The sequence below is a fragment of the Lemur catta genome, chromosome 17, assembly GCF_020740605.2.
Source record: "Lemur catta isolate mLemCat1 chromosome 17, mLemCat1.pri, whole genome shotgun sequence".
Classification (NCBI taxonomy): domain Eukaryota; kingdom Metazoa; phylum Chordata; class Mammalia; order Primates; family Lemuridae; genus Lemur; species Lemur catta.
Genome location: NC_059144.1, coordinates 6,112,174 through 6,132,582, shown reverse-complemented (window position 1 = coordinate 6,132,582; position 20,409 = coordinate 6,112,174). Strand labels below are relative to the sequence as shown.

Here is a 20,409-nt window from a genome sequence, read left to right as displayed (position 1 = left end):
AACCTTCCAAACTGCTAGGATACAGGCATGAACCACTGTGCCTGGCCCTTTTTGTGTGTCTTATTTAAGGAACTCTTTCTTATTTGGGGATTATAAAGATACTCAAATTCTCTTTTAATAGTTTTAAAGTTTTGTTTTTTACATTGGGTCTTTAATTCCCATAGAATTTGTTTTTATATAAGTGTGAGATAGAGATCTGATTATTTTTCCATTTGGATAAATGCTTCTTATAGCTATTGTTATTGTAAGAAGTTACAATAATTTTTAATGCCTGTCACTTATGAATTTTGATAAATGCATGGGTCTGTTTCTAGGCTCTGAGTGCTGTGCCCTTGGTCCGTTTCCCTATTCTTAACTTACTACAGTTTCATTATATTCCCAGAGCAGTCTTTCCTTGACCCTGTCCTGTCACTATTACCTTGCTAGTGACTGCCTTCACTGTACCATAGGCTCCTAAAGTTTTCAACATTTTATCCCAATAAACAAGCACAGTGTCTACCATTTGAAAGGTAGTTACTAAATATTATTGAAGGAAAGAATAAAATCAGGAACTTAAATCTTAGTTATCAAGTGCTAAATATAGCTAATGTATATTGATGGAAAACATTTTTAGGGAAAAATATATAGCATTAGCTCTTACAACTTGTATTTATTAGGTAAAGGAATTTCCTCCAGTAGTTTGTATATTATTTAAATATTAATTGTTTAGAGGTTGTGTATGTTAAGAACTAGCATTTTTCATAATAGCTGACACATGGTAAGATTTTGATAAATACAGTGAATGAATTCTTTTAGTTAAGAGAGTGTTCTTAGGAATATTTTTAACAGTAAATATATGTTTTATAGAAGATGGTTTTTATAATTTTGAGAAAAATTATTAGTTTTTCAAAAGAATATGTTTATAATATCTGATATTATGAAAAAAGATATTAAGTTCCCCACGGTCAGTTTATCATCACCTGAAGCTCTTAGGTCTGAGTGGCAATTCAGTTTTGAAGAACATCTGGATTGTTTCCAGTTTTTGACTATTACAAATAAAGCTGTTACAGGTTTTTGTGTGAACTTAAGTCTTCATTTCTCTGGGATAAGTGCCCATGAGTGCAATTGTTGGATCTTATATTTTTTAATATGTTGCCAAATTCTATTTGCTAATATTTTCAAGGATTTTTGTTTGTATATTTATGAGAGATATTAATCTGTCTTATCTGGTTTTTGTATCAGGGTAATACTAGTTTCATAAAATAAACTGGGAAGTGTTTCTTCCTTTTGTATTTTCTAGAAGATATTATCTGGAATTGGTAATAATTCTTTAAATATTTGATAGAATCCTCTAATGAAATCATCTGGGCCTAGAGATTTCTTTTTGTAGAGTTTGTAAATTATGAGTTTAATTTCCTTAATAGTTATAGAGTTGTTCATATTATCTGTTTAACATTGGGTCAATTTTGGTAGTTTGTGGTTTTCAAAAATTTGTTCATATTTTCTAAGTCGTGAAATTTATGTGCATATAGTTGTTTATAACATTACCATTTTTTGGTTTTTGGTTTTTGTTTTGTTTTTTGAGACAGAGTCTTGCTCTGTTACCCAGGCTAGAGCACAGTGGCATCATCATAGCTCACTGCACCCTCAAACTCCTGGGCTCAAGCAATTCTCTCACCTCAGCCTCCAGAGTAGCTAGGACTACAGGTGCACACCACCACCCCTGCTTAATTTTTTAAAATATTTTTTTGTAGAAATAGGGTCTCACTATAGTTCCCTGGCTCGTTTCGAACTCCCAGCCTTAAATTATCCTCCTGCCTCAGTCTCCCAAAGTGCCAGGATTGCAGGCATGAGCTATCGTGCCCAGCCACCTTATCGTTTTGATGTCTGTACGATCTGTAATGATATTCCCTATTTCATTCTTGATATTGATAATTTGTATCTTTTCTCTGTTTTCTTTGTCAATCTAGTGAGTTTGTCAATTTTATTGATCTTTTAAAATAACTAGCTATTTGTTTCATTGATTTTTCTCTATTTTCCTGTTTTTAATTTATTGAATTCTGTTATTTACAACTTCCTTTCTTCTGCTTGATGTGGGTTTATTTTGCCTTTTTCCCCCTATATTCTTAAGGTGGGGGCTTAGATTATTACTTTGAGGCTTTTACTTTTTTCTCATGTATGCATTTTTAGTGCTACAAATTTTCCTCTCAGCACTATTCTAGCTTTATCCCATAAATTTTTTTTAATCTTTTAGTTTTTTTAGCAAATGCTACCTGATAATTTATCCCACAAATTTTGATATGTTATATTTTGTCTAGAAAAATTACACCAGACTTAAACATGCAAGAAAGAGATGATTTAAGACTATTGCAATAGGGGGCGGGGCGTGGTGGCTCACACCTGTAATCCCGGCACTTTGGGAGGCTGAGGCAGGAGAATCGCTTGAGGCCAGGAGTTGGAGGTTACAGTGAGCTATGATAGCACCACTGCATTCCAGCCTGGGAGACAGAGCAAGATCCTATCTCTAAAAAAATTAAAATTAAATAAATTTTTTAAAAAGACTATTACAATAGGGGAGAAAGATTGAACTTAACTCCAAATATTGCAAGGGCAGCTGGGGATAAATCCAGCTAACAGGCAGGGTGAGGGGGTCAGTGGATGGAAAATTGCTAAGAGGATCTTGGCAATGTATCAAGAATGGGAGGATTCTTGCTAAACTGCTTGCAAAATGTGCTAAACTCAACCACAGTTTTTCTGTGGTGCTTGGCTGGAGTAGTGTGCTCATTGTCTAGAAGTTTTCTGTCTTGCTAGGCTGTTCCTCCTCTGGTCCTGTGGCCAGTGAGAGCAGGCTTTTTTATTTTCTGTTTTTGGTCAGTGTCTGTTGGCATTTCCAGGTTACTGGCTTCTCCAGCACCCAGTCTGTAACATATTAGACAAAAAGAAACCTGGGAACTCACCTCTGTGTAATTCTTTGGGTCCGTGGTCCCTAGCCAGTCTGCCTTATTAGCTCCCCTTTCAGAATCTTCTTACATTTGCTTTCTATGTAATGCCCAGGGTTTTAGTTGTACCTGGTGGGAGGAATAAGGAAAGTGTGTTTATGCCACCTTCCTGGAAGCTGAAGTCTCCTTATCAGCAGCTATAATTGAACAAAGTCCTTGATAGCACAGGTGTAGTTTTGAAAGACCACCCAAAGTATATTTCATGCCCAGCATCTCTTGCTATTTAGAGATGGCTGAGGCCTCTATTACTTTAGAGGGAGTGCAGCTACAGCTGAGAACGAAGAAGTCAGTGCTCAGCTCTGGCTTTCAACTAAAACTTGTGATAGAACACAGCAAAAACAAGAAAAGTGTCAGGTACTAGAGATCAACAAGCATTTTGTTAATTTTTGAATTTCAGAAGCTTCTCTTAATTATTATACAAAGACTTAAAGCCTTGTATTTTCAGAGTTTAACATTATAAAGAAAGCTATTGAGTAGAGAGGATACAAGATGCTATGGGTAGTTCACTTCACAAGAAGGAGACGGCAACTCCTCTGAGCTGGGAAGAGTTGCTGAGCCGGAGAGCGGGAGAACAGAACCCAGAGTGGGGCAGTGTGAGTGTCTCCAAAAGACACTGACTCTGGCCCTTCTGTGTCAGAAACCAAGGTGAGGACAGAAAGCCAGAGAGGGGAATGCAGCCCCCCATAGGCTGTACGATACACAGGCACTGAGGCTTTCAGGGGTGCCAGGCTAACACTTGGTGGTGTTTGGGCAGAGAGGGCCTGAAGCTGCTCTCTCCCGCGAAGTCTCCATGGGCCCAACAGGCATGAGTTGGGGTTGGGAGCTCCCGTGACCCCTGGATCCTGTGCTGCCTGGACCATGAGGGGAGCTGTGAGATGGACAGTCCAAGGGCTGGTCCACAGGGAGGATACAGCTGAGATTCAGGAGATATCAGTGTCACCAGAGCTACTGCCAGGGCCAAGTCAGCAGAAGAGGGACATCAGACTCTGGCTGTGCTGAGAGTACAGATGATGGTCTTTCCCAGACACTTCACCAGCAGAAGCAGACAGGGCAGGGCATAGGGCAGGGCAGCCACAGCTGGTGACACAGGCCCCTCCCTGCTGGTGCCATGGTGGTGTGTAGGCTCCCCCCATCACCCACCACCCCAGACAGCACCTTGGGAAGGAGGAGAGCGAGTGGAGGGAGAATGACTGAGGGAAGAGTGGTAGAAGTCTGGGTCAGCCATGCTGATGGGGTGCTGTTCCCCACATGTGTAAATTAGGGTTTAAAACATCACCAATCCCTGCGTTCACTCAAGGACTTTCAGGTACAGGTAATAGAAAACCAAATTCAAACTGATCTAAAGAATTAAGGGTATATCTCTGCTTCCCTGACTTAGAAGTTGACAACACAAAATAAGTGACTAAAGCAAAGAAAGATCTCAATCAATGGAGATTTATTAAGCTGAAGTTTGAGGATGCACCCGGAAAAACACAAACCAAAGATGCCAGAAAAACATAAACCACAGATGCATCTTTGACTGCTTTTTCCAGAGGGGAATTTGGGAACTTCAGTATTTAAGGGGAAAGGGCATACAGAAAGAAAAAGGAGGAGGAGGTGGGCAGTGAAGCAAATGCTTACATTCTTGTGAGGCCCAGGAAATCCACATTTTACATCAGGTAAGGTGAATGAAGAGGAAAAGGGACTAAAGGAAGAATCTGTAATGTAGATGTCCCCCGGTGGGTGGAGGAATGATTGATATCATCTTGTCTCTGTTCTGTAACTAGGAAGATAAACTTATAATCGACATTATTAGTTTTAGGAGTTAGACTTAACCTGGAGACCTAAAGTTACAATTTGCATATCCTTATTTATGGGAGGCCAGCAAGGAATTTCCTTATGAATGGTCTGTGGGGGCAGTCCTCTTAGATGCCATTTGTCTTTCTGTGGAGATCTGGCTAATGCATAATATTAGTAACAGCTGTTCCCTTGGAAGAAGGTATTGCAGGACTCAGCCTCCAGGCTTGATCTTTGTCTTTGCATAAGGAGTTGAGGCGGTGGTCCTGAGATTTTTATTTTCCTTTACAAAGTCTAAGGAAGGGCTGACTTCAGGAAAGGTTTGATCTGGCAGCTGAAGTTATATGGGCAGACCCCGTTTCTTTCTCCCCTTTTCTCAGCCTCTCTTTCATGTAGATCTCCCTTCATTGTCCTGAGATATTATTAAGCCAAACAGGGGTCTGCTCACCCAGTGCAGTAAAGCCAGACACTGGAGCTAAGAGTTGCAGTAATAGCAGGAGGCTTTATTTGCAGGGTGCCATGCAAGGAGAATGAGCAGCTAACACTTAAAACTCTAACTCCCCAGTGGCTTACAAGCCAGGGTTTTTAAAGGCAGAGGTACATTTCAGGTAGGCCTGGCCCCAAAAGGTGAGATATCCTGAAGTGGGGTGGGTGGGGGGCACAGGTAGATTCAGAGATTCTTGGATTAGCAGAAAAGAATATTAAGATGGGTGTGACAAGCCCTTTGGGGGAAATTTAGAACAAAGAATGGCAGTCAGAGTGAGTTCAGTTGGTTTGTTCCCCTTATCTGCATTTTCCATCTGGTGGGGGTTCCTGAAAAACAACTCAAGAACATGTTAAGATGCCACCTTTTAGTTTCCATAGGGAACCAAAACACCTCCTGACTCTGGATTGCTTGGAGGGCCATTGTTCTCATCAGGTTGCCTGTTCTCTTTTCAAGGTGAGCCAGGTACCTAGAACTTGCCCTAAAAAAAAAAACTCAGGATTTTCCTGTATTTCCATGCTTAGGGGGCCTGGCAGGCCCCCCAGAGGGGTCCCTGCTTGGTCTCAGAGACAGATAGTACATAGTCCCAGCAGACCTCAGAGATGCTTGCTTAGTTTATCTCCAGTGGGAATGAAAAGTGTCCTTCCACGCAGCTTCCATGAAAGTATGAGGAAGCACCTCTCACAGATGCCCTTAGCAGGCATCTCCCTGCGTCTCTGTGGCGTGGAGATGAGATCTGCTGGCTGGCTTAAAGGTGGGGGGCGGAAACTTAACGAAGATCTGAGTGCTATTTTCTAAAGAAAAAGGAAAAGAGAGTGTTGCATGGCCCCAAACAGACAGTATCCCTCCACAAGTAGCAAGATTATTTTTTTCCTGCCATCAGCAGAAATAAAAGTTACAAATTTTAAGCCTACTCCATGAGTAAGTTTAATTTAATATCCCTTTGAATGTGCCAAAAAAAGGTAAAAGGGCTATTTATTACTCTTTTTAAAAATTCTAATAGGAAGTGTTATATTCTGTCTTCCAAAGCACAAGCCATTCATAAGTTATTATTTGATGAAGATTCTTATAAAATTTTTCTTCAGGGTACAGACTGCACCACACTTGAAGAGGCCTTGCTTTCCTAATATAACATTTAAGCTCTATTTTCATTAAATAGCTATTTTGAAATAATTCTAATCAAAGTATTTACACTGTTGTATGCTGTTTTTCTGCTTTGCTAATGAATGTCCCTCCTATGTACTATAAACATCTGTCAAAAACTGTATTAGCAAGATGTTCATAAATCATATAATGATTTCAAATGGTTTCAATAGTGGTGCTAAATCTGCATGGCTTGTTCTACCCCCTCCCTTTTAGAGTTTAGTCCAGCATATTAAAATAGAGATCAGAAGACTGACAAAACACACTTTTGTGGCAATAAGATAACAAAATATAAACAGGACCTAAGGCCATGCCAAGCAAAGGTTAATTCACACCTGTAGGCCTTCAGTTGCTTACAGATCACTTTGAGTCAGTATGTTGTGGCTTGCTCTCTGATTAACGGACTTCCTTATCTTAACTTAAAACATCCATTCTACTGATTCCAAGCATTTAGACAAAGGTTTATTTCTTTAACCAATTACAAATTAAAGAATTTCTGAACCCACCTGTAACCTGTGGGCCCCTGTCTTGAGATGTCACACTTTTTCAGTCCAAACCACTGTATTCCTTCCATGTATTGATTTATGATTTTATCTGCAATTCCTGTCTCCCTAAAATGTATGAAACCAAACTGTAACCCAACTGCCTCAAGACCACTTACTACAGCTTTCTTGGATTTGTGAATCCCTGGGCCATGCTCACCGATACTCGTCTTGTTAATGGAAAAAACCAAACTCAGTAAAATAATTTAAAGAAGTTTATTCTGAGCTGAACATGAGTGACCATGGCCCTGGGAACATATCTCAAGAGGTCCTGAGAAAATGGCTCCTTTTCTCTGTAAGTCACAGTGCCCCCGGGCAGCAACTGCAGGCTCCAGCCTTCCCTGCTCACCAGAGACTCAGGCTTCCCACTGGTGGCCTGGTGGTTTCTTCTGCTCCATACCACCTCTACTCTACCCCTGTGGTGATCCAGCTTGGCTCGGCACTCCTCCCAGCTCAGAGTGGTCTCCCCTCTCTCGTGACCATGGGGGTTTGGCCCCTTCCCAGAGGAGTGGACTCTTCTCCCTCTGCCCAGGACATTGAAGTCGGGGATGTTCCTCCTTTCTCCTCGGAGCACTCTGCACAAGTGCCTCCTTTACTGGCAGCTGTCACACCCATGTAAATGCTCACAAGCCTCAAATCTCTTTCTTCATTCAACTTTCCTTCAAGAACCTCAAACCAAATACACAAAAAAGACACCATGATTTTGTCAGGTTTTAGTCTGAAAATGTCAGTTCTTGACGCACTTATGGCCGAAGAATGACCAGACATGCCACAGTAAGACAAGCATGAAAACGAGGTTTATTGAGGAGAAAAAGATAGGATTATAGGGCAAGAGCATAATATAGGTTTACAGGGCATGATACATACACTACAGATGATGACCAGGCCCATTATCGCAACAAAAGGAGAGCAGAAGGAAGGGTACAAAAAGGGCCTGGTTACGGTGTGCATCCTATTTTATAGTGCGCAGACTCCCTCGTGGTTCAGAGGTCACCATGGAGCCACTTTAATGGGACAGTTGCAATTCACATGATCTGAGTCTTAACTATGCACGCAGGTTGTTCTAGGTCAATTTCCAGACTCTGTGATACCTATGCTGCTTGGCCCGTGGGATAGAGAGTCCTCTGCATTCTTTTGTAGCTGGCATGCTAAGTTATGATTGGCAGACTCATAGGGTATTCCCTCCTCCCCAGGTATGGCAGTTGCTAGGGAGATTAGGGTGGGGCAGGAACAAGATGGGGGCAACAGCACCCACTTTCATCCCTAGGAGACCCAGAATCACTCACCATCTACCTAACAGTTTCACCATTTTAAAGCCAAATGTGCATCTTTGAGCTCCCCATGTGGGTTCCTTGATTCATCTGGTCACAAAGGCCAGAACTCTATGGACCCCCCTGGTCACTAGGCCCTTGGGCCTCCTGCAGTGGCTCATCCCCACCCTAGTGACCCACTCACCTTGGTGCAGGCCTTCCCAACTCCACTCCTAGTCCTCCATCTCTCCAGCCAGGAGAATCTCTCAGAAATGCAATCCCAACTCAACTGGGGCAGTGACTCACACCTGTAATCCCAGTACTTTGGGAAGCCAAGGTGGAGGATCGCTTGAGTCCAGGAGTTTGAGACCAGTCTAGGCAACATAGTGAGATCCCCATCTCTACAAAAAATTGAAAAATTAACCAGGCATGTTGGTACATGTCTGTAGTCCCAGCTACTTAGGAGGCTGAGGCAGGAGGATCACTTAAGCCCAGGAGTTTGAGGTTGCAGTGAGTTATAATGATGCCACTGCACTCTAGCCCAGGCAACAGAGCAAAACTCTGTCTGAAAAAAAAAAAATAATTATTGTATATAATTAAGATAACTGTCACACAGGCTAGAGTCAAAAAGAATTGTTCTCAAATCTGGTGACCATACTTAGTGATGTATCCACTAAAATTATGTTTCAATATTAGACAGTTGTATTAAATATTGATATGCTTATGTGTGATACATTGGCATTAATTATTTTGTTAATTTTTAATAAAATGTGATATATTTTAAATACTCTTAAATGGTACAGATTAATTTAAGAGTAGATATTCCAATTAAAGCTATTCTCTTATTATTAACAGAATATCCAAGGTATTTCCAAGCACCCAATTCAAATTAAGAAACCTCGAAATTTTAAAGGTAACTCATTTTTTTCTATCTTGCTAAAATCTTGGATAACATTTTTTGAAAACCTAGAAGTGTTTGTCATCATTTTTCTATATACCTAACTGCTTTACTTTCCTGAAGTTCTCTGTATTTGCATGACCAGGATTTAAATATATATTGAAAATAAAAAACAGCTAAAGTGATATGGTGCCTCCCTTTTAGCAGTTTACAAGTGAAAATAGATGATAATTATATGAGGGAAGTAGCTTCCCTCCTGCCATCTCTCCCCCGCCAACTTCCCAATAAAGAACAAACAAACATACAATAGCACTGGCTTTTATTAAAGTCTGAAAATTACTGGAAATGTTTATAGAAGCACACTAACACTCTTTACCTTTTTTTTTTTTTTTTTTTTTGAGACAGAGTCTCACTTTGTTGCCTGGGCTAGAATGAGTACCGTGGCGTCTGCCTAGCTCACAGCAACCTCAAACTCCTGGGCTTAAGCGATCCTACTGCCTCAGCCTCCTGAGTAGCTGGGACTACAGGCATGTGCCACCATGCCCGGCTAATTTTTTCTATATATATTTTTAGTTGTCCAGATAATTTATTTCTATTTTTAGTAGAGACGGGGTCTCACTCAGGCTGGTCTCGAACTCCTGACCTCAAGCGATCCACCCGGCTCGGCCTCCCAGAGGGCTAGGATTACAGGCATGAGCCACCTCGCCCGGCCTCTTTTTTTTTTTTTTTTTTTTTTTTTTAAGAGACAGGGTCTCGCTCTGTCACCCAGGCTGGAGTGCAACAGTGGTGCACTCATAGCTCACTGCAGCCTGGAACTCATGGGCTCAAGAGCTCCTCCAAGGCTCAGCTGATGGTCACTTTTCTAAAAAAGACAAAGTTCAGATCTGAGCAAATGAGCATTCTGTGGCCCATTCCCAACCCACACCTGCACCCTTGGTGGGGACACTCCTGCCCCTTACTCTGGGCACTGCTGCACCAGGAGGTCCTGGGAAAACAGTGGAGCATGCTGAGAAGTCCTTTTTAAAATGCACAGTCATGTTAAACAGGGCCCATGGAGTGTTATCGTGGGCAGCTTGGTCCCCATGCTCTTGAAGACAGCTGTGGGGATTCACAGTGTGCTTCCCCTGTAGATCTTCTAATAAGGCTCAAAGGCTACAGACGGTTTTTACTGGAATGCATTCAATTGTCAATATTTGATTTGTCTTTCTTCATTAAAAATTCTAGACAGAACAGAAAATTTTAATACTAGAAAATCTAGTTAACTTTTAGTACTAATATGTTATTTTAAAATTACATTAATAAAAATATTCAGAAAAACTAAAAATCTAGACTTGACCCCAGAATGATATTAAAATAATTTTGTATTGAGGAATAGCTATGAGTCAGCTCATGACCAAATGACCAAATTCACCAAGTGCTTTTGAAATAACAATTCAGGTAAAGAAGATGAGATTCTCACGATCTCCCCAAGGGCCATGTTTGTTTCGTCCAAAGGCCACACCTTCCTAGCAGCAGGTATGTGCATGCAGTGCTGGAGGGACGAAATGGTCAAGGTAGCTCTTTTTATGCATTTTCAAATATTTAGAAATTAAGTAATTCAAAGGTACCTATAGAACTCATTCTTTCAAATAATTCCTAAGGCAAAGATTTATATGAAACAAAGATTTCTTATGCACAGTAAATAATAACAGGTCTTTTACTTCCAGGGCCCCTTCACCTCACCACATCAAAATCCCACATAGCCCTGCATGGTCCTGCTCAATCTGCCCCTCTCCTCCCTGTCTTTGCTCCCACTGCTCTCTGCCTAGTGCACTCTCTGTGGCCTCACTGTCTGTTCTGGTCCTCCTCCCCATGACAGCCTGTCCACCTCAGGCCCCTGCCCAGGCTATAACTCTTCCCCAGATGCCATCCTGGCACCTTCTTCACTGCCTCTGTGCCTTTGCTAAATGTTACTGTCTTGGCAAGGCATGTAATAGCATGCCTGATTACCCTATTTATAACAGCAACTTTCCTACACACACACACACACACACACACATTCCTGAACCTCCTCACCTTCACTGAACTTTTCCATTTCATTTCTCCCCTTCTAACATACCAAATAATTTATTCAAGTTGTCTTCTCCTCCTAGAATGTAAGCTCCATTGGGAAGGCAATTTTATCTGTTTTGTTCACTAACATATCCCAAGCACAGAGCCTGGCACATAGTATGCCCTTTCTAAAATTTTGATGTACACAGTGAACCAATGAACCAATGAACAAATGAATGAATACAGCCCACCCTGGAGGCCTTGCTGGCCTGCAGGAGGTAGAGAAGATGTGCAGACCCAGGGAATGGCCGGTGAAACTGAGGCCAGAGGACCCTGGCCAGTAGGAGGTGGGGATGTTGACCTTGACCTGCAAGCTACTTTTTAAAGTCTGGCTCTCTGTATAGCGACTTTCTCCTCTGCTCCCTTTACATAAAATATTTCTTCCTGAAGAAATATTTCCTCCCCCTGCAAGGGGGAGGAAAGTCTGAGGTCAGGTAGGAGGAGCAACAATGAGGGCCACCCTTGGCAAATTCTGAATTAATGCAGAACTCTCTCTAACAGACTTTTCGCAGATTGAATTACGCATTCTTGCACATTTATCTGGGGATCCAGAACTTTTGAAGTTATTCCAGGAATCTGAAAGAGATGACGTGTTTTCTACTCTGACTTCACAGTGGTAAGATACATGCGCCCAGGTTATCAGACCTGCAGGAATGCCGACATGATTTTAAAAGCCTGAGGTCATTCCAAGGCTATTTTCAAAAGGCAGAAATTACATGTTTTTCTGTAGTAGTTAATCATGTTGAAAAGAAGAGTAGACAACCAAGATGCCAGAGTCGCCTAATAATGGAGGAGTGATGGTTCTTCCCCGCTAAAAAAGAAGTCAATCGCTGGAGAATGTATTAGTAATAGAAATGGTGTTAAAACGAGCCTCCTCCAGGTGGGCGCCTGGAGGCGGAGAGCACAGCGGGGCGCTCCGCTGGGCAGGTGGCTGCCCGGCGCTCTGGGCTGCGGGGCAGTCCCTGTCCGCGGCTCACACTCGGGCAGACAGGCCGGTGGCCTCTGGTGGTGTTGGGCTTCCCGGCAGTGTTGTCAGAGGCCCTTCTTTCTTTCTGCGTCTTTACTGTTAGGACATTGGCTCTCCTTCCTCCTGGCGTTGGAGAGGAGGGCGCGGGGCTGTGCTGGAAGATCCAGGTGCTCTCGCTGCGGAGAGCGGCCACACCCCTCCTTCCCCAGGCGGTAGGTTACACTCTGGAACAAAGAGGAATGGATGGTTGCAATCAGGGTTTTCACCTGGGCTGGGTACATCGCTGCCCTGGCAGAGCAGGAATCTGCTAGAGGGGGAGGAGAAAGGGCAGGGTGGACTGTCCCAAGGTCCCTGCCCCGCCTGCCCTCACCTTGGGACTCTCCCCTCCGTCCGTTCACCCTCAGGAAGTGGGCGGGAAGGCTGTCTGAGCCTCACCCACACCTGGGTGGGCCCTGTGCTCTCAAGCCGCTGCGCTTCGCTCGCACACGCGCGCCGCGTCTGCAAAGCCCCCCGCCCGGCCTCACAGGGGTGGGGACTCAGGGGGAGTGTTGATAAGTGGGTTAACAGCACAGAACTCAGACTTTCCTTTGGATCAGAAAACATCTCCTTTCCGAAAAGACCACCGTCACCAAACTTATTTGAATAATAAAATTCAGGAAGAAATATTTTATGTAAAGGGAGCAGAGGAGAAAGTCGCTATACAGAGAGCCAGACTTTAAAAAGTAGCTGTGAAAATTGTGTTTGTGATGGCGACGGCAGGGAAAGTGAGAAAAACAAAGAATAACGAAATGTTTGCCAACACGAGAAGCGGTGCTGTGCCTGGCGGAGGCGAGGAGCGCAGCACACCGCCGCGCTGAGGGCAGCTCACAGTCCAGCGGGAGCTGGGCGGTCCGCACCGCCCTGCCGCCAGGGCCTTCCTCTGCAGGGCTGTTGTCTGCCCTCCTCCGTCCCTGTACCTGACCCTCTGCAACGATGTCCTTTCACACGCGTGACCTTCACCTTGGCCAGGGTCCTCTCTCGGATCCAGCGCCCCACCTCTGACTACCCCAGATCCCCCCATGGTCCTCACTGGCCTGGTCCTGGCGTGGCCGCCGCCCTCCTCCCAGCACCTTTCTGTCACTTAGCCTGCGCCGCACTGTGAACTGCGAGCACGTCCTGACCGTGTCAGCCCCCGCACTCCCGAGCACTCGATAACGCCCTGGGATGGATCCCCGGGTAGGTGAAGACACCCACGGACCCTTTCATCTCCCAGCTCAGCCCCACCGGTGACCCCATTAAGACTTTGGGTTCCTTTGACTTCTCCCCGGTTCCCACTGTCTGTTCACTTATCTCCTACCCACAAGGTGCTGGAGAAAGTCAAAGTGGTGGCTACTGAGTCCACTAGAAATTCGAGTCATCTGGTTGAGAGGGACCTTTAATGTCCTCGGCCTCCTGTCTTGTCTGCTGCTCCAGACTTTTTGATCTCCTGCAAATGTCTACCCTTCTCTCAGTCTAAAAGAGTTCCTTCCCTCTACTTAAATGACAAGTAGAGGGCCTCAGATCTGAGCTCCTGAGTTCCCTCACACTCTGCCTCAGTGTCTCTCTGTGCCCTCCTCCCGCTCTTCAAACGCTCCTGCCTCAAGGAAGAAGTTCTCCTCCTCTATCACCAAGATCAGGATTGTGCACTGCACACCTTTAGGTGATGCCACACGTTTGGACGTCAGTGTGAATGGCTGCTCCTGGAGTTGTGCTGTACACAACCAACACAGCCTTCTATGGTAGCCTTCATCCATATCCCTTTTATTTTTCATTTTTCCTCTAGCATTGTTAATATATCTTTGTTGACTTCCTCCTTCCCCTCTACTGGGGGGGAAAAAACAACTACTTAGGGTTGCCCTAAAGGTAACCCTAGAAGGAAATCCTATCTTCAGCCTGGTTGAAGACCTCATTTGATGTTTAGGTGCAATACCACCTTCTACACTTATCCCCTCTGCTTTCTCACTGCCATATCATTTTTGCTTTTTGAAACAAACTTTCATTTTATGTACTTAGGCTTTTATTTCCATTTGAAGCCCAGAACTCCTTACATCTAAGACAATGATTGCCTTTCTTCAATGTTGGTTGGCCTTGAGGTCCAAGGACAGCACCCGCAGGTGAGAACCCTGCCCCCAGAAGGGGAGACTCAGAGGCTCTCCAGGGTCTTTGCTGATGTGCAGCACCACCACAGACCCCCACCTCAGAAACCACCCAGGGTTTTCTTTTTGTCTCTGTGCCCAGTGTTTCTGGGGAGATGCCCTTCTAGGTTTCACCGTTTTTTTTAAACCAAGATACAATTCACAAACCATAAAATTCACCCTTTTAAAGTTAAAATTTTGTGCTTTTTAGACATTCACAAGGTTGTGTAACCATCACCACTATCTAATTCTAAAATATTTCCATCACTCCAAAAAGAAACCCCACATCCATTAACCATTACTCCCCACTCTCCCCTCCTCCCAGCCCTTAGAAACCACTAATCTACTTTCTGTCTCTAGTTTGCCTATTCTGGACATTTCACATTAATGGAATCATGCAACATGGGACCTTTTATGTCTGGCTTCTTTTGCTAAGCAAACATCTTCAAGGTTTATCCATGTCATAGGAGGTGACAGTACTTTATTCCTTTTTATGACTGAAAAATATTTTATTATATGGAATATTATATTCTATATATTTCCATAAAAGTAAGCAAATAATATTCCATGTAGTTATACATTCATCAGATGTCCTTTGATGGACATTAAGGTTGTTTCTACTTTTTGGCTATTATGAACATGAACATTTGTGTACAAGTTTTTGTGTGGACATATGTTTTAATTTCTCTTGATTATATATTCTTAGGAGTAGAATTGCTGGGTCATAAAGTAATGCTATGCTTAGCTTTTTCTACTGTGGTAAAAAAATCTATAACATAAAATTTACCATCTCAACCATTTAAAATGTACAATTTAGTGACAACTATGTTTAACTTTTTGAGGAACTGCTAAACAGTTTTCCAAAGTAGCTGCACTATTTTATACTCCCACAAGCAGCGTATGGGGTTTTAGTTTCTCCACATTCTCACCAATACTTTTTATTATCTTTCTTGTTGATTCTAGCCATCGTAGTGAGTATGAAGTGGTATCTCATTGTAGTTTTGACTTGCATTTCCCTAATGAGTATGACGTTGAGCACCTTTTCATGTGCTTAACATTTATTCTTTGTCTTTGTCTCTTCCCCTCCTCTACACCTTGAACACAAGTGCACCCCAGGGTGTTTTGCTTGCCCACTTTTCTCTATGTACTTCCTCCCAGGGGTGTCCTTTCTCACTTTCACTTTCCCTCCAGTTAGGATATAAGTAATATAGAATTGTTAAAGTATGTAATAGATTTAATAACACCCCTTCCCTCTTTGCAGAGGTATGGAAAGTCATAGAAAATGGTTTTTGTTTAGGCAGGAAGAGTATTTTGCTTTTTTGGTTAACTCTTGAGCTTTCCATCTTAGTGCTTAGATGGAATAAATATCCTGGATTTTCTCTTTTACAGTGTATGAGAGAATCTCTCTGTGATTCAAGGTTCATGTTTGTGCATAGATCACAAGCATTATTTTTGTTCAGTGGGTCCAAAACTACTCTGGCTGTTGTTAACCAAGTATGTTAGCAAAGTTACAGCAAAGTTACAGCAAAACATTTTTGTCAAAGTATTCAGCAAAGGATACAGCTAAAACAGTACTGAGAGGTAAATAAATGTATAGTACTAAATGCTTACATTAGAAATCAAAAAAAGATCTCAAATCAGTAATCTAAGTTTCTATCCTAAGAAACTTGAAAAGTATAAGCAAGATAAACCCAAACTAAGCAGAAAGAATGAAATAATAACGATAAGAGCAGAAATAAGTGAAAGTGAAAATAGGAAAAAAATAGAAAAGATTAATGAAAGAAGCTGATTCTTTGAAAAATAAATAAAATGGATAAATACAAAAAATGAAAATAGAAATGGCATAAATCATCAATATTAGGAATTCGGTAGGGAATATCACTAAAGATCCTACAGACATCAAAAGGATAATAAGGGAATACTGTGAACAACTTTTTATTTTAAAAATTCAACAATTTAGAAGAAATGGACCTATTTCTTGAAAACTACAAACTATCAAAACCTAATTAAGATGAAATAGATACATGAATATTTCTATAACTATTAAAGAATTTGAGTTTGTAACTTAAAAGTTCCTGAAAAAGAAATTCTCAGTCCCAGATGGCTTCACTGGAGGATTTTACCAAACATCTAAAGAATAATTAATGCCAATTTTATACAACCTCTTCCAAAAATAGATTACATTCCAATTCATTCTATGAAGTTAGTATTAACCCTGATACCAAAATCAGACAGAGAATAAAAAAAAAATAAAACTAACAAGCAAAAAACCTGGAGACCAATATCACCTATGAATTTAGATGCAGAAATCCTCAACAAAATATTAGCAAACCAAATCCAACAATGTATAAAAATAATTATATGCTATGTCCAAGTGGGATTTTTCTAGGAATGCAAGACTGGTTTGACATTCAAAAATCTATCAATGTAATCTACCATGTCATCAAGCTGAAGAATAAAACTAGTATATTAATTGGTGCAGACAAAGCATTTGACAAAATCTAACACCAATTCATGATAAAAAATTCTCAGCAAGTTAGAAATAATGGGGAATGACCTCAATTTGAACATCTGTTTTTTTAAAAAAAAAAACTAAACTAAAGCCAATAGCGTATTTTAATGGTGAAAGGCTAAATTTTTTCCCCCTAAGATCAGGAACAACTTATTAATATTGCATACTGGAGTTCTAGCCACTGCATAAGATAAGAAAAAGAAATGAATGATATGTAGATTAAAAAGGAAGAAATAAAACTGTATTTGCAGATGACAAGATTTTCTATGTAGAAAATTTCAAAGAATATACAAAGAAAAAATTTTTTTAACTCTTAGCACTAATGAGTATACTCAGCAAAGTCTCAAGACCCAAAATCAATACACAAAAATCAATTTCATTTCTATAAACTGACAATATGCAGAAATTGAAATTAAAAACATAATATCATTAATATTCAAAGATAATGAAATACTTAAATATTCAGTTTTCAAAATATGTACAAAATCTGTATACCTAAAAGTATGAAATGCTGATTAAGGGAATCAAAGGTCCAATAAACTAAGAGACATGTTCATGGTATGGAAGACTCAACATCCAAAAAACGTCAACTCTCCTAAATTGATCCATAGGTTTCTGATGTAATCCCTATTAAGACCCAAGCAAGCTTTTTGTAGGCATAGACAAGCTTATTCTAAAATGCATATGAAGAGCCACAGGCCCTAGAATAGCTAAAACAATCTTGACAAAGAAGAATAAAGCAAGAATCACTCCACCTGATATGAAGACTTAATATATAGTAATCAAGAGGGTGTGATGTTGGCAGAGAGACAGATACTAGATCAGTAGATACTAGATACTAGAACAGAAAAGCCAGAAATAGACCCTCACAAATATGCTCAACTGATTTTTGACAAAGATGTGATGTTTAAGGTGAAGAATAATTCTCTTCAGATTCATGGCAAGCCAATCACTATAAAGCCAACTTGAGAAGTTCACATCTATACCGGATACTGTCTATGTCTTTTCTGGATTTTATTAGCTTGCATTAGTTCTTGGGAGAACTTCAAAACTACAGAGCTTTTAATATTTTCATGATGTTTGTTTCTAATTCCCCACCAGCAGTAATAATCCAATGTTTGTGACTTACACTGTAATTAGTTGCTGTGGAAATGATTTTTAGATTCCAAACAGAGGACTAGAATAGCACATCACCAAAAAAAAAAAAAAACAAACAAACAACAAGATCAAATACACTCTTAAAAATGTTTGTTTTGTGTCAGTGCTTTATTGTTTGAAACACAAAAAGCAAAAACGCAATTCGATGTTATATTCTGAAATGTTTATTAATAGTAACATTTTCAAAGAATATCAATTTCCTTTAAAACCTTTAAAATTGTATAAATGGAGTTAAGAAGAAATCAAAGAAATCGTCTATTAAGCCACAGTTTGAAAGATGAACACCTGTGAACCACAGAGCTGGGACCTGTCCAGGGAGTGCATATCAGGCAAGACCAGACCTCAGAGCTGCTCACTCAGCTCTAGTAACTCCACATGCACATGGAAGACATGGCTGTTCCACACTGTGAGGTCCGAGACTGGCCTCTTTCTCCACAGTAATCATATCTTCACCTCATTAGATGGTTTCCTAAAAGTTTTATAAAATACAAATAAAAAACATTTCTTATGAGCTGTGCATTCAACTCAGCATTTTCAGAGTAAAATTTAAAAGAATTTTTCACTGTGTGGCCGGGCATGGTGGCTCACGCCTGTAATCCTAGCCCTCTGGGAGGCCGAGGCCGGTGGATCGCTCAAGGTCGGGAGTTCGAGACCAGCCTGAGCGAGACCCCGTCTCTACTAAAAATAGAAAGAAATGATCTGGCCAACTAAAAATATATATAGAAAAAAATGAGCCGGGCATGGTGGCACGTGCCTGTAGTCCCAGCTACTTGGGAGGCTGAGGCAGTAGGATCATTTGAGCCCAGGAGTTTGAGGTTGCTGTGAGCTAGGCTGATGCCACGGCACTCACTCTAGCCCGGGCAACAAAGTGAGACTCTGTCTCAAAAAAAAAAAAGAATTTTTCACTGTGGAATATGTTAGTTCTTCTGCTTAAAACTTTCTTGGGTGCTTCTCTGAGATATTCCCTGGTTAAAAAAAAAAAAAACTGCCTCTATTTGCAGATGACATGATTGTCTATGTAGAAAATCCCAAGGAATATATAAAAAAGTACAGGCAAGTGTGATAGACTGTATTATATCTGGCACACATCCAGGGAAGATGGTGATTCCCTACCCAGCAGGCACCAGGTGTGGCTATGTGGTTTGCTCATGAACTGCAAGTAAATGACGTGTCCCTCCTGAGACTTTAAGAAATTGCATGTGAGTCCTCTTGCGCTCTTATCCTTCCATTACAATGGCTGGCAAATTTTTTGATAGAGGCTGCTCCATCATCCTGCATTATGAATGGTGGACCAACCTGTGACGGAATGTAGTGAGGATGAGAAATAAACTATTCTTCCTGTAAGGTAGTAGGATTTTGGAATGACTTATTATGGTAGCATAACCTGGCCTATCATGGTATCTGCAGAGACTGGTGCTGTAAAAGGCTGCTGTAACAAATCCTAAAACATGTGGCTTGGGCTTTGGGGCCAGGGCAGGCAGTGAAGAAATGTTTATTGGAGCCTGGAAGATGGCATTTGGTAAATGGTATGATGTCTGATAAAACTGTCACCTGTGATAACTTGTAAGGCAAATACTATCCCTGATGAGCAGAGGTAGGCCAACAGGATGCCAGAGTGTGCTTTGATTGCTGTTGTCTACATGTAACAAGGCACTGTGAGAAAGAGACAAACTCAGAAAAGAATTGGCCTGTGTACAAGTAGGAATGAAAGGGAATAATGAGATTCCTGAAAGCTGGAGTCTTGCACATTTGAATATATCAGTGATTCTCCAATCAGTAAAAGAAAATCTGAAAAGGTATGTGAGCAACAAAGACCAATTAAAACACATAGGCCGGGCGCGGTGGCTCACACCTGTAATCCTAGCACTCTGGGAGGCCGAGGCGGGTGGATCGCTCGAGGTCAGGAGTTCGAGACCAGCCTGAGCAAGAGTGAGACCCTGTTTCTACTAAAAATAGAAAGAAATGATCTGGCCAACTAAAAATATATATAGAAAAAATTAGCCAGGCATGGTGGCGCATGCCTCTAGTCCCAGCTACTCGGGAGGCTGAGGCAGTAGGATTGCTTGAGCCCAGGAGTTTGAGGTTGCTGTGAGCTAGGCTGACGCCACAGCACTCACTGCAACCCAGGCAACAGAGCGAGACTCTGTCTCAAAAAAATAAAAATAAAAATAAATAAAATAAAATAAAACACATAAATCATCTGGGCGCGGTGGCTCACGCCTGTAATCCTAGCACTCTGGGAGGCCAAGGCTGGAGGATCGCTTGAGGTCAGGAGTTTGAGACCAGCCTGAGCAAGAGTGAGACCCCTGTCTCTACTAAAAAATAGAAAGAAATGATCTGGACAGCTAAAAATGCATATAGAAAAAAAACATTAGCTGGGCATGGTGGCACATGCCTGTAGTCCCAGCTACACGGGAGGCTGAGGCAGAAAGATTGCTTGAGCCCAGGAGTTTGAGG

General features: G+C 41.6%; 1 protein-coding gene across 5 annotated transcripts in view; it reads left to right on the top strand.

Moving 5' to 3' along the window:
• POLN (DNA polymerase nu) overlaps positions 1-20,409 on the top strand; it is a 181,332-nt gene that overhangs the window by 111,896 nt on the left and 49,027 nt on the right. For all 5 annotated transcript variants that reach the window (XR_006729414.1, XR_006729413.1, XM_045528184.1 and 2 more), the window contains exons 17-19: positions 9,029-9,086; positions 10,509-10,586; positions 11,664-11,778. Coding sequence is in view for 3 of the 5 variants with exons in the window: in XM_045528184.1 (XP_045384140.1) it covers positions 9,029-9,086; positions 10,509-10,586; positions 11,664-11,778 (251 nt within the window). In the remaining 2 variants the exon portion in view is untranslated. The remainder of the gene's footprint in view (positions 1-9,028; positions 9,087-10,508; positions 10,587-11,663; positions 11,779-20,409) is intronic.